The 13,940-nt window shown below is 42.9% G+C and overlaps 1 protein-coding gene across 4 annotated transcripts in view; it reads right to left on the reverse strand.

Moving 5' to 3' along the window:
- The window catches only part of LOC132024852 (histone-arginine methyltransferase CARM1-like), a 247,794-nt gene that overhangs the window by 34,055 nt on the left and 199,799 nt on the right, over positions 1-13,940 (reverse strand). For all 4 annotated transcript variants that reach the window (XM_059411943.1, XM_059411941.1, XM_059411944.1 and 1 more), the window contains exons 6-7: positions 11,147-11,324; positions 6,044-6,134 (exon numbers count right to left, since the gene is read on the reverse strand). In XM_059411943.1, coding sequence (XP_059267926.1) covers positions 6,044-6,134; positions 11,147-11,324 — 269 coding nt within the window. The remainder of the gene's footprint in view (positions 1-6,043; positions 6,135-11,146; positions 11,325-13,940) is intronic.

The raw sequence follows: 13,940 nt of genomic DNA on the forward strand, positions 1-13,940 counted from the left end.
AGCAGAAGCCCCATTTCTGAAGGCCTCCATCCCCAGGTAGGGAATATTAGGATCTTTAGTTTAGGAACAGGGAAATCGTGTCCCAGAGAGACTGAATAACCCGGGCTAAGGCTTTACAGTTAGTAATGGACAGAACCAAGGATTCAGCACAGTTCAGTGTGGCTCTGGAGTCCGAGGTATCCAGCTTTTAACTACTCCCTATTTTGCCTACGATTTTGCGTCGCAGAGCAGTAAAAAAAGGTAATACGGCAAGCTAGCTCCATCTCAACCTTCTTGAGAATATTTGCTTGCTCCTCTTAATCGATCCTATGTATATGTTTCTCTTATACAAGGATCAATTTGAAGTTGTATTTAAAGGAGTCAGCTTGGGACGCCTGGGTGGCTCAGTTGGTTAAGCCGCTGCCTTCGGCTCAGGTCATGATCCCAGGGTCCTGGGATCGAGTCCCGCATCGGGCTCCTTGCTCAGTGGGGAGCCTGCTTCTCTCTCTGCCTTTGCCTGCCGCTCTGCCTGCTTGTGTTCTCTCTCTCTCTCTCTCTGACAAATAAATAAATAAAATCTTAAAAAAAAATAAAGGAGTCGGCTTAAAACCCTGGAGCCAAATAGTTTCAATAACGGCAGAAGTACTTGCCTTTTATAGGAGGGAATGATGATTCTTCATGACTGAACCTTATTCTCTGGAGGCATTTTTCAGAATCTTAATTAATCAGGGGCAAGAAATATTAATAAAATAAGGAAATTATTAATTTTGTAGGTGACTGGTATTAACATCAGAATGTGGTATTCTTGTCTACTGAGAAAGCCTCATAACTGGTTATTGAGAAGGGAAAAAATTCTGTGCTCACCACATACTTAAATGACAATGAATTTTAGAGTTAAACGTAAAATTTTTTAAGTGTTAAATGGAAAAAATGAAAACATGAGAGAAGTAGAAGTTAATGCTAATCTTAGAACCAATGAAAATCTTTGTTGATCCAGCAACACAGAAATATTTTTAATTTTTTTTGTGGTGAAAACTATCACAAAGATGACTACAGGGCAAATTGAAAATTCTGAAGAAAATACACCAAAGTCTTAACATCCTTAATATGTAAAGAATTCTTATGTCAATGCATTTATCTTTCAGTTAACAAAGCCCATCGAACAACTCCTATTAGCTAGGTTAGATGATGCAGACACAGAGCAAAACACAATAGCTGCTATTACAGAACTTGTCTCACGAGGGAGAATGACAATAAATTAAATAAATAAGTAAAAACATATGATCTAGTGCATGATGGTAAGTGGAGTACGAGAAAATGAAGTGAGAAGCAGGAAGGATACAGACTTCCAGGAGCAAAGAGATGACATTTTGTAACTGACAGCAGGTCTCCTGGGAAGATGGCACATGAGCTACGACCTGAAGAAGGTGAGAGGGAGCCATGGGGCCAACCTGCCTGTCTGGTAGAGGGAGTGGCTGTGAGGTGGCAGCCAGCCCAGGAGGCTCAAGGGGAATGGAGAAAACCACCTAGTGAGGACAGGAAGGATGAGAAAGGAGTGGGAAGAGATGACACCACGGGGGTAGCAGGGTGGAACCACATCCAGGAGGGTCTTACCACCCCTGGTGAGAACTTTTGACTTTCATGACAATAGAAGGTGGGAAGCCACTGGAGGTTTTGAGCAGAGGAAGACTGTGATCTGAAATCTACGTTATCAAGATCATTCTGGTTGCTGTTTAAAAAGAGGAAATAAGTTGAAAGGCTTGTGGGACTGCAGTAGAAGCAGGGTTTTTTGGTATTGCTTGTGTTTGTGTGTTGCAGCGGTGAGCAGGGGTTGGTGAAAAGGTTAGCAGCTTGATTTTGGATACGCTGAATTTAAGATGCCCAAGAGACAACATCCAAGTAGAGCTGTCAACAGCCAGTTGGACACCTGAAGTCTATGGTTCCAGGGAGAGTTCTAGGCTGGAGTTCTCCCTACAGGAGTTGCTGGCGTAAAGACAATATTTACAGCTCAGGAGAGGCAATGAGACCAGTCAGGAGGCGAGGAGAGACAAAAAGGGGAAGACAGTAAGAGCCAACTTGGAATCAATCCAACACTGAAGACTTGGGTCATGAGGAAGAATCAGCAGAGGAGACAAGGTCGGGGCCGATAAGGAAGGAGGAAAACCAGGTTTAGGCTTTAGAAGTAAAGTGAGGAGTCCCTGGGGCCAAGTGTCCCAGATGACAAGTTCAGGTGAGGACTGATCACTGGTTATATCTAATGCCCTGACTTGGCCAGTCATCCCTCAGCTTCTCGGCTCCCTTCTTTAGCATACACCTAAACTGCCACCACCACCACCACCACCATCACTATTTGCACCCCTCTCCCTCCACTCTGCCAGCGTTTCCACTTCTCTGCCTCTTCTAATAAAAACGGTGCACACTTTCTCCACCTGTTCCCCGCACCAATGCGACCGAAGGCCCGCATGCCGTCGCCTGACACAGAAACCTCTTCATAGAGGAAGGGGAGTTGTTACAAGGAGAATGAAGGCTGTGAATTTTGTTAACTATATGTTTTTTAAAACATTTTTTTGTGTGTTTGTTGACTAAAAATAAAACCGTTCAAATGCACTAGCGACCAAAGACATACAGATTAAAAATAAACTGGCCACCATTTTTTTTTTTTTGAATCAAATTGGCATTTAAAAAAACATAGCCCGTATGGGCAAGACTCAGCAGACATTCTCATATACTTCTGGTGGAAGTGTTAATTGGTAAAACTTTTCTACAGGGCAATTTGGCAATATATAAGAATAATTTTTTTAAAGATCCTTCTTCACACCTTTTGGTCCAGTAATTCTGCTTCTAGCAATTTATTGTAAGGAAATAATCAGAATGCAAACCATGATTTCTATAAAAGGATGCTCACTTTAGTGTTCTTACGGAATTTAGGATACAAAATTTTATAACATTCTATATACTGCTAGATATACCTTCTATACACCAATACCTTCGTGTTGTTTCTTGTAAAATTTATAGGATTCAATAAGCAATTAAAATAATATTTAGCACTGGAGCTCAAGCTGATGAAGTATGATATTGTCACAAAAGAAATACTCTGCAGCAAGAGAATATTGTAAAGATAGGAGAACATATCAACAAGGTATTGAAATCAAAACAAAATAAAAATAAATAAAAATTTAAAAAGTAAAAGAGCTACAAAATGAGATTTATGGTATTATCCTAACTTTGTAAAAATTTTTTTTAAAAAATCAAAGAGATGACACCTAACCTCTTATTAGTAATTACTGGTGTACTTACTTGAGATTACTGGAGGTTTTACCCATTCAAAAATATTTATTGAGGATCTGCTATGTGACAGGCACTTGGGATGGAGGGTGCTTAGGATACATTAGTGAAATCTGACAGAACCTGGACTTTTGTGGTGCTTACGTGCAATCAGGAAGGATGCTGACAATGAACAATAATAAATAAAGGGGTTATATGTCTTTTGGGAAGCAGTAAGTGCTAAAGCAAAAACACAAAGCAGAAAAAGTGGGATTGGGATGATGAGTGCTGTGGCTACCATTTTAAACAGGATGCCCAGGAGAGCTGGCATTTTGGCAGACTTTATGGAGGTGAAGGGATCAGCCACATGAATATTGGGGGGAAAGTGTTCCACGTAGAAAGATGAGCAAAAGCAAAGGCTCCGAGGTGGCTGCATATGCCTGAAAATCAGCAAGGACACCTGTGTGGCTGGAGTTGAATGAACACGGTCCTAGGAAATGAGCAACCAGACCGGACAGAATTTACCAGAAGGCTTTGGGAATGCTGGGAACCAACAGGTTAAGAAGCTATAGCAGTAATCAAGATGAGGGATGACAGCGTTGGGAACAAGGGAGAACAGAGAATATAATGAGAATAGGACAGATTCTGGGTAGAGTTCAAAAGTAGAGCCAACAGAATTTCTTCATGGTTTAGATATGGGGACAAAGAAAGAAGGGCCTCCATGGTTTCGGGCCTGAATGATTGGGAGGACAGTGTTATCATCAAGTGAGACGGAAAGACTATGAGTAGAGCAGATTTGGGGTGTGGGGGGTGTGGGGGAGATGAGGTGCTGAGTTTAGATGGTAAGTCTCTGTAAGGGGGAATGTCCAAGAGGCCACCGGGTATAAAAATATGGAGTTCCCAGGACATGTGTGAGCTAGAGGACAATATCCTTGGCAATCATTAGCATACAGACGGCATCTGAAGCTAAGGAATGGGTGAGCTCACCAAGGCAATAAATGGACAAAGAGGAGGTCCAAGACTGTGTCCAGGGGCGCTCCTACATCAGTAGGTGAAGGAGACAAGCAAGAACCAGTGAAGGATTTGTTGATAAAGTGACCCGTGAGGCAGAAGAGAAATTAAAAGATTGCAAAGCATTTCAAATGCTGCTCAAATAAGGGTTCTGGGGTCAATAAGCAGACAAGGGAGGATGGACACTGGTTAGCATTGTGGAGGTCAGCACACCGGGGGCCTTGGTAAGAGCCATCACGGAGGGATGTCTTAAGAGAGAAACTGAAGCAAAGTCTTGGAGACGAGGAGGATAGAATGCTTTTTGAGGAGTTTTGCAGTAAAGGGACTAAGAGAGATGGGTGGTGGTTAACTGGGGAAGTGAGAGATAAAAAAAGGTTATTTTTTCTTTTGAGATGGAATAAATAGCAGTATGTTTGTATGCTGATGGTGAGCCAGGCCAATCCACTGTGATCATTAACATTCGTTCTCAAGGTACCAAGATGGCAGCAGATGGCACAGCGGGGAAGTCGCGCCAGCACTGCCGGGACAACGCGCTCCCCTGCTGTCCCACTGGGGGACGTAATCTGGTCGATTCTGCTACCTGGGATCCCTGCCTCTCCAACCTCATCCCCGACTCAGGAAGTTTATGGTTAAAATATAAACATTCTGGGTCAGCATGACCTCAGAGAACAATGATCATAATTAAGGTGGCCCCCATCACACACCAAGAGGCGTTCACCCCCATTAGGAAGCATGTGGCTTGGGAGTTTCAAAATTACAGACTGAGCAGAAACCATGAAATGCAAATCTGTGCTAGGAAAGCCTATTTTACAAGAAAAAAAAAAATCAGAGAGAAAGAATAAATTTTAGCCCTTTGACCCTACTCTTCAAAGAACTTGTAGCCTGGGAAACCAAAGCACATTTTGGCTGCTTCTTCACCAAGAGGCAGGATTACAAAGAGAAAAAGACCCAGAAATGCGCTGTGGCTATCTGCGTGTTGGAAGGTTCTGCATACGTCAGCTGGAACTCAGAGTCTACATTTTAGCACCCTCCCCACCCATCTGCCAGCGCATGCCTGTCTTCCTACACACCTAACATTCCTACTCGGAGGCTGTCTGTTCGGTTCCTCCCTCCCATGGGTCCAATATCATCGCTCTCTTTCCCTCTTTCTCCTTACAAAAACCAGTGCTCAAAAAACAATGCCAGACGGAATGCTGGCTTAGAGCCGGTTGTTTTGTATTAGTTCTCATTCTCCAAATGAAGAAACCAAGTCTATCAAGGTGAAGTGAAATGTCCAAAAGCCAAGAGCCCATTAGTGCGAAAACTCCAAGAAAGATGTTTTGATCGACTCCTTTACCTTGCGATGTACCGATTGCCCTGTCCTCTGACCAAGGTCCCTTCTAACAGAAGCCGCGGCCCTGGGCCCAGGGAATAGATAACGTTAAGGGGGAAGGGGGGGGGGACGCAGTAGGGGGAGGATGCTGTCGTTCCAGCTAGAGGCCACCTGCTCAGGAGCTCCCGGGTTTGTCCACTCCAGGGGTTCTCAACAGGGGATGACTTTATGCCCCCTTCCCCTGCTGGGGACATTCGGCAGTATCTGGAGACATTTTTGGGGGTCACAACTAGGGGAAAGGCACTACTGGCCTCTAGTAGGCAGCAGCCAGGGGTCCAGCTGAACCTCCCACAGTGCACGGCACCCCCCCCCCCCCCCCCCCCCCCCGCCATTTATATAACCCCAGATGGCGAACCCAAACCAGACACTCTGGCTCACTCTAAAGGAGGAAGAATGGAAGAGAGGAGAGAACGTTACCAAAAGTTGGCTCTGGAGTAGTGTTCCATGTAGAGCTGCTCGTCAGAAAAGGGGGCCAAGTGGATGTCGCCGAATGTCGGGAACAGCATTCCTAATGAGCAAGAGACAACAGACCCAGACGCTGACGAGCGCCGCCTTCCGACTGCAGGGGACACTCACCTGCCACCGGACCAACGCCACTCTCTCGTCCTATTTCAGTTATTACCCAAGAGGCTGAAATACAATTTTGCCTCTAAGCAAGGATTAAAAAAATTAGGCAGCAGATTGGAGGAAAAATAAAGAAGAATCCTAGCGCAGTCACAGAGCTATGTTATGAGAAAAGCTCGCGGAGTCTTAGGAGAGGCATTTAACCCGGCGTCCTGTCTTCTCTGCTGTCAGCTTTTTCCTTTCCGTACGCCCTGGGCTGGGAATTCTGCGCACTTTCTTCATTTTTAAAAAATCCTATTTATTGTAAAAACAGCTCTGAAGATAATTCACCCCCCGTCATTCTATCCCATTGTCATTTCCATTCTGAGACTCCGTCCATGGGTAATCATGCTGACGATCTTCTTCAGTGCTGCTGGAGGCTCTGCTTCTCGGGGCGAGGGGGTGGCGGTCCCCATCCTCCTCGCTGGGACACCCACTCTTGTTTGTTGTTCCTGACCTTCCCAGTCACCAGGGGGAAGGAAAGGCAGGTTCCGTAGTGGGCAGACAAACACCTAGCCTGGCATGCCTGAAGCCCAGCGTTCCAAAATGGGCCAACACAGCGATCAATGTTATTATTCTTGTCATTTCTAGGGAGACTCTTTCTCATAGTCTTTAATGATCCGGCACATAAAAGAAAGATGAACTACTAACCCTACTTCAGAAGTGAGTATCACCTTAGAAACTGGAGGTGCTGTCACAAAAGTTAACACCTAAAATTTCTTGATCAAAATTAATTTAAGATTTTACCATGATCTTTTCTATGGGTTTTCCCTGTATTGATTCATTTAATCCTCATCATAAAATACAGTACGTTCTATTATTCCCCCCCCACACACTTTACAAATGGGTAAACTAAGCAACAGGGAACGTGAAGTGACTCAGCCACAGGCACAGAGCTAGTGCGTGGAAGGGCAAATCCAGGCGCGGAGCCTCATCTGTGAGGCCACAGCCCACACGCTAACTATGTTCCCTTTGATGCCTGTCTAAATAGAACAGATTGGCTGTTTTTCTTTACTTTTTAAAAAAGATTTTATTTATTTATTTGACAGAGATCACAAGTAGGCAGAGAGGCAGGCAGAGAGAGGGGGAGAAGCAGGCTCCCCACTAAGCAGCGAGCCCCACGCGGGCCTCAACCCTGGGACCCTGGGACCATGACCTGAGCTGGAGGCAAAGCCTCAAACACTCAACTAACTGAACTTCTAGTAGGTAGAACACCCAGAACAGACCGTTTTGTTTAGGGTATTTTCAAAAATGGAGAAAAAGCACGATTGTTAACAACATTCACATGTGTCCACCTGAATCTCATGCACAGGTTTCAAAACAATAATGACTGCCTAGTGAGTTCTTAATTTTAAGACAGAAGGATATTAAACAATCTTAGGAAAGCAACATGTATCAGGATTTGTGTAAACGTGGGAAGCTCCCGAGGTGCTCTGAGCCTCAAGCCTAACAGGAATTCCAAGGATCTAAAACGGAGGGGAGGAGGGCATCAAAGGTCAAAATACAAGAAAAATTCTCATAGTTGGAGAAGAGGAATCTTCTGATTAAGCATGCTCACTCCACGCCCAAGACAAGAATTTTAAAAGCTTCACAGTAAGGCTAGAAATAAATCAATATACTAAAAGCATTCAGAGGGGAAAATGCTGTCACTCTAAAGGATCGGGAGTCAGAAGGCCACTGGACCACTCAACGGCAACACTGGAACCAGAAACCAAAGAGAGAGGTCTTAAAAACACTGATTAAAAATTGCATCCAAGTTCCAATTCTCTACCCTGCAAAATGGTAATACAAAGGGTCCATAAAAAGTTAACTTCTCAAGTACTTTTTCTCCAAAAGCTAAGGAACAAGGAACTTGAAGTGACTCGGTCACAGTCACAGAGCTAGTAAGTAGAAGGGCAAATCCAGGGCCGGAGCCTCATCTGTGAGGCCACAGATGAAGAGGGCACAGAGAGAAGAGGCGAGAAAATGATGATGGGAAGTCAAATATGGCGGGCGTGAGGCGGAGCTGGAGAAGAACCACGGCACGTCGGGGAGAAGAGAACAGAGCATCCACAGGAGGAAGGCTCCTACTGACTAAATATTGATAGGATCTGTTAGTCTCCTTAGAGCATGGAAATAATTAGTCACGAGCATATCAAAAACCAAGCTAGTGAAAACTAACTCCGAGAAAAACAAAAGGTTTCATGAGAAAATTGAAAATCTCATGCACCCACTTTGCCACCTGGCTCAGCTCAGAACGATATGTACATTGTCACAATAACCTAAGCACTGATTACGGATTCGACCAAATGATGATCTCGGTCCATATTTCCTTATATTCAATTGGGTCCTGAAAGCCCTTGAAGTTAGAGGTTTGGGCACATTTGCAGCAACATCATCTGATGGCAAAATCTGACCTGAACTGACACGAGTTTCTTTACAGTCTTTATTTATCCCCTTTGGTATCCATATTCATATGGTTTGTTGCAGAAATACGATGTGTTTCGTCACACGGTGGGGCCTCAGACTCCACTGCAGGCAGTAAGCAATCCGCAGCAGAGGAGTCTATCACCTTTCCCAAGACCTTCAGATTCTCGATTCAGAAATCTACCTGGCCTCGAGGGTCTGGGAAAGGAACTGAGGACCTGCATGAATACATGGAGAAGACAGGGGCGGGGAACAAGAGCACCCCCAGCAGGGAAGAAAATGCTGTGCAGGAGAGCACACTTCTCAACCCGAGAGCAATGAAAATAGCCGTATGACAATTTTGTATCAAAATATGCCGGTAAGTAAGGGGAAGAAGTCCCAAATGGAAATGGAAGGGAGAGGGAAAGCCTTCAGGTAGGGTAGTAGTCTCAGGACAGGGAGAGCTGGGGCAAAACGGGGTTACTATTTTTCATTAGAAGTCTTTATGTCATTATTTGGCGTTGTAAATTACATCTTATTTTGGTGGAAAATAAAAATAACTAGAAAAAATAGGGACGCCTGGGTGGCTCAGTTGCTTGGGTGTCTGCCTTTGGCTCAGGTCATGATCTTGGGGTCCTGGGATCCAGCCCCTCTCTGTCTGTTGCTCCCCCGGCTTGTGCGCTTGCGCTCTCTCTCTCTCTCTCTGATAAATAAATAAATAAAATCTTTAAAAAAAAAAAACTGGAAAAAATCAAGCCTCCTGCCCTCAGGAACACACGGGTTAAAAAGAAGATAGAATCAGTATTCATTTCTCCTTGTCTAAAGATACACAGCCCAGTAAAAGTTTCATACCTATTACAAATACTTGGGAGGGGAAGGAGCGGGAGATATTAAGCCTAGATATTCAGTTTGGAGGTGCCCCCACAGATGCACATGAATTAAGCATGTTCAGAATCTCACCAACAGCCAAGTACCTAGACATTTTGAAAAAAAAAAAAATCCAGACAACAATATAAAAATTCCTTCTGAGGGGCACTGAGTAGGAAATCCAACTGGTCCTTTATGATCTCTCTTCCACAGTTCAATTTCATCGCATAAACACAAAGCTTCCGAGACCATCCTGGGCTGTTTCACCATCGGCATGCGAATGCAGTTTCTGACATTAAGTACATTTTGTCTATTTATTTATTTTTGCATGAGGTTTTTTTCAAGAGTCCATCTCTGAACCCCTATATTCTGAAGCATGCAGGGAATTGGATGAGCCTCAAGCTTTCCTTACCTGCCCGCACTGCTGTGCGTATACTGCTTGACATGCTGAATCAGAGCTGCCCTGGTGGTCACCGTTTTGTCCCCGCTGGCTACCAAGGCGGGGAGACACATCCTGGGTAAGGTGCCACAATTCTAACGGGAGCTGCCACTTTTAAAACTGACCAATTACTTTCTGTATTTTACTTGAAAAACCATTCTGTGAAAAGTGTCCCCTCTCCCTAGTAAGGGGTGGAAAAATAGTGTGTGTGCGCAGGAGTCAGGAGTGTGGGCTTCAGGGTCAGAGAGACCTGGGTTCAAATCCCTGCTCTGTCATTTACCAGAGGTGTGTCCCTGCTGAGTTGTTTTCTCCTGCTGTGCCTCAATTTTCCCTTTGTAAACTGGGGGTGGGAATGGTGCCTCCAGGGAAGTCAGGTGTCAGTCTTGGTACTGTTGATATTTGGGGCTGGAATACTCTTGGATGGGGTAGGGGTCTGTCTTGTACCCTGAAGGATGTTTATCAGCACACCTGGCTTTTTTTCCCCACTGGATGACAATATTACCCATCCTGCACTGTAACAACTCAAAATGTCTCCAGACGCCACCAAATGTCCCCTGTGGAAGGAATATAACATCACCAAGAACCTCAGGACTGACCTTCCAAATATATTAAAAACTTCCATCACTCACCCTTGGGAAGGTTTCCACAAATTAATGTACGCAGATTGCTTAGCACATGTAGATACTTGAAAAGCACAGAAAGAATACTGGATATGTACTGATGTATATGTGTATGTACTGATCATGTATATGTATATGTACTGATCAAGTACATGTACTGATCATAGGGAAAGGGAGACACGGTAGGAGAGGAATACGTCGGAAAGAAAGAGCAGGTCTCAGAGAGTTTCTCATGTTATAGAAAGCCAACACTTAAAGGGGCTTGAGGGATCACTTTTCTTAGAGATTATTTTTTAAATCCAGATGAGAAAACTTAAGTCAACAGGTCAAGTGGGAGGTGAAGTTCATTGAGGAAGACAGTGATAGAAACGGGACAGAAACACATAACTCTGAACTGGTCCTCTGTACCATATTTAATACCATGCAGTACACAACCCACACCTACAACTTCATGGCTGGAGACTAGCTCATCTCTTGTGAAAGATTAAGATGAGAAAATTTTTAAAAATGGTACAATAGAAATGCCCTGTCTTCCTTTCCATCCAAAATTAAATATGGGGAAAGGAGGAGGAAAAACTCTTCGGAATCAGGAATTGGCCAACTCACCATTGGCTTTCAGCCATTTTTTGGAATGAAGGTAACTCTCCAGCATCCTTTCATTGAAGAGCATGTATCCCATCGGTTCGGAAATGATCACATCCACAGCCTCAGGAAGAGAGATGTCTTCAATTTTCCCTGGCACAACAATGATCTTGTCGCAAAGGTGGTTATTTTTCACCAGCATCTGAAGAAGATAAAACAGGGGATCAGGACTGTCACACAGACTTCTTGGAAAAAAATCAGTTTTACAGACTGAGGGTTGACATAGTGATAGGGAGGAGAGGGAAGTGACATATCTATGTCTCTAAAATGCCTTAAAAAATAACCTGATTTTTCTTATTGTCCACATATTTCATGTTGACTACAGATAACTTAGTAGATACACATATGAAAGATATAAAAACATCCATAACTGTACCCCATACAAATAATAACTTTTGATACTTTGATGTCTACCCCTCCAGACTCTTTACACAAACACACACATGTGTGTGTGCATGTGTGTGTGCATATATATGTGCATGCAGTGCTGGGGAACTGTTTTTTAAATGAAAGGTGTCTGCTTATTTCTCATCATCCTACCTGGAATGAAGATGCCTAAAATCACTGGACAGTAATCGTGAAAAATTAATGATCCTGATCCTCATTAAATTATCCTTTGGTCTTTTGATTCCAAAAATAAATAATAGCATTTTCATTTCATTTTCTTTAGAAGTACATTTTACAGTTATGTACTCATTTTTCTTTGATGTCCTCTGCACTCTATTTAATAATTTTGAATTCCCTTAAAACTGGGACTTTGAAGAGATAAGTATTTATTGTATTTCTAATATATTTCTTCTTAATGCCAAATATGAGAAAGAGATTGCATTATTACATTTATGTCTTTCTACTGCCTGAAAAACATATTTCCTAATAAACCTCTTGAATGCACCAGCATAAATATACCCAGCACACTCTGTTTGAGCTGTGGCTCCCTGAGCCTCCTAGAGGTTTGCTCGTTGTATTTACACAAAGAGACCTTCCATTTTGCATTTTCATAACTCAATCCCTTTCTTCAACATAAACGCGGCACGCCACGCATTTGTCATGAATCAGTTGTATCTTTTCCATTTCTGATCACTTCTTCACAGAGCTAGGGTTCCTTTCACTTTGAGCTCCTTACCAACCCATGCCCCACAAGCTTATTAAATGTCTTTTCTACTTATGCTTAAAAAAAAAAAAAAACACATGAATCTCTGACCTAAGGAAAAACAATGGAAGAACAGTGTTTGAACATGTCATCCACTGTCAACCTTGACCCTTGCCCAAAGACTCCCAGAATTCTGCTCTATCATCTTCCCACTCAGGGAGGTCTAGTTCATGGGGCTGGTGGGGTTCGCCACTATGGAGACAAAGCCTAAAGGTTAAAGATTTTGGCGCCCTGCTCTTCTCTGCACATTCTGTTCTCAGGAGGATCCACTCATTGGCACATCTCTGCTGGGGCTCCAACGTGGATAGGTGCCCAACCACAGCCTTCTGTTCTCTGACTCACCTGAGCTCCTTTATCACCGGACTTTTCCACCACCACGCTTTTTCATCTCAATATCAACAAGCAAGGAGCCCACCTCAGCTTCTTCTAGAAAACTAACCATTCCCCTAGGCTTTCTTAAAACTTCTGTACAATCTTTTATTTCCTTGAATTCCTTTTTGGTCATGAATATGATAATCGTCAATATCCTGGGGGCAGAGTTGCTTCCCACAGAGAATTAGTGACTATGTTTTCTTCTTTCTACCTTCCATATGTCTCATTTCCACCTTCTCCTTTCTGCCTGCATCAACTTGTCCAGTTCTTAATAGCTTCCAATATGGAATTTGAAAATAACCCTTATATAATAAAAAGAATAATAGTAGTGCCTACTTCATAGACCTCGAGGAAAAAAAAAAAAACAAGACGAAGCATATTAAGGACTATGTAAGTGTTAAAATTATTATTACTCTCTCTTATTTTTATTAAATAGTATCATTAACTAAAAAAGAGAAATGCAGATGAGCAAACACATGAAAATAAAGATCATTTATATTGCCCTATCCAGATGTAGGCAAAGCATATGCCCTAGTAGACATGCGAGTATATCTCTGTTTATAAAAACATTTGACAGCTTGAGATATTTGAGCTGGGGGTTCGGGCCACAGTAGATCCTGAGTAGCTCCATGGGAAAAAAGGACATTGGTATCTCAGTCCTGGCATACCTCTTAGGAAGTTCTGTAGTAAATATCATTCCATAAAGTTTTATACAACAAAATTTCTACCAGCTATATAGTATTTCATAAAAATATCTTGATTCATTTCATCAACACCATGTTACTGAACAATCTGGTTATATTAAATTTTTCATTATGACAATAGTGCATTGACAAACAATGTAGTTAAATATGGAAGCAGACTTTGCATTGTTTCCTTCAAATTTAAAGAAGATGGAAACTGGAAAGATTTCTTTTTTTTTTTAAATTTTTTATTTTTTCAGCATAACAGTATTCATTATTTTTTCACCACACTCAGTGCTCCATGCCATCCATGCCCTCTCCAATACCCACCACCTGGTTCCCCCAACCTCCCATCCCTGCCCCTTCAAAACTCTCAGATTGTTTTTCAGAGCCCATAGTCTCTCATGGTTCACCTCCCCTTCCAATTTCCTCCAACTCCCTTCTCCTCTCTAACTCCCCATGTCCTCCATGCTATTTGTTATGCTCCACAAATAAGTGAAACCATATGATAATTGACTCTCTCTGCTTGACTGATTTCACTCGGCATAATCTC

This window comes from Mustela nigripes, chromosome 9 (assembly GCF_022355385.1).
Source record: "Mustela nigripes isolate SB6536 chromosome 9, MUSNIG.SB6536, whole genome shotgun sequence".
NCBI lineage: Eukaryota > Metazoa > Chordata > Mammalia > Carnivora > Mustelidae > Mustela > Mustela nigripes.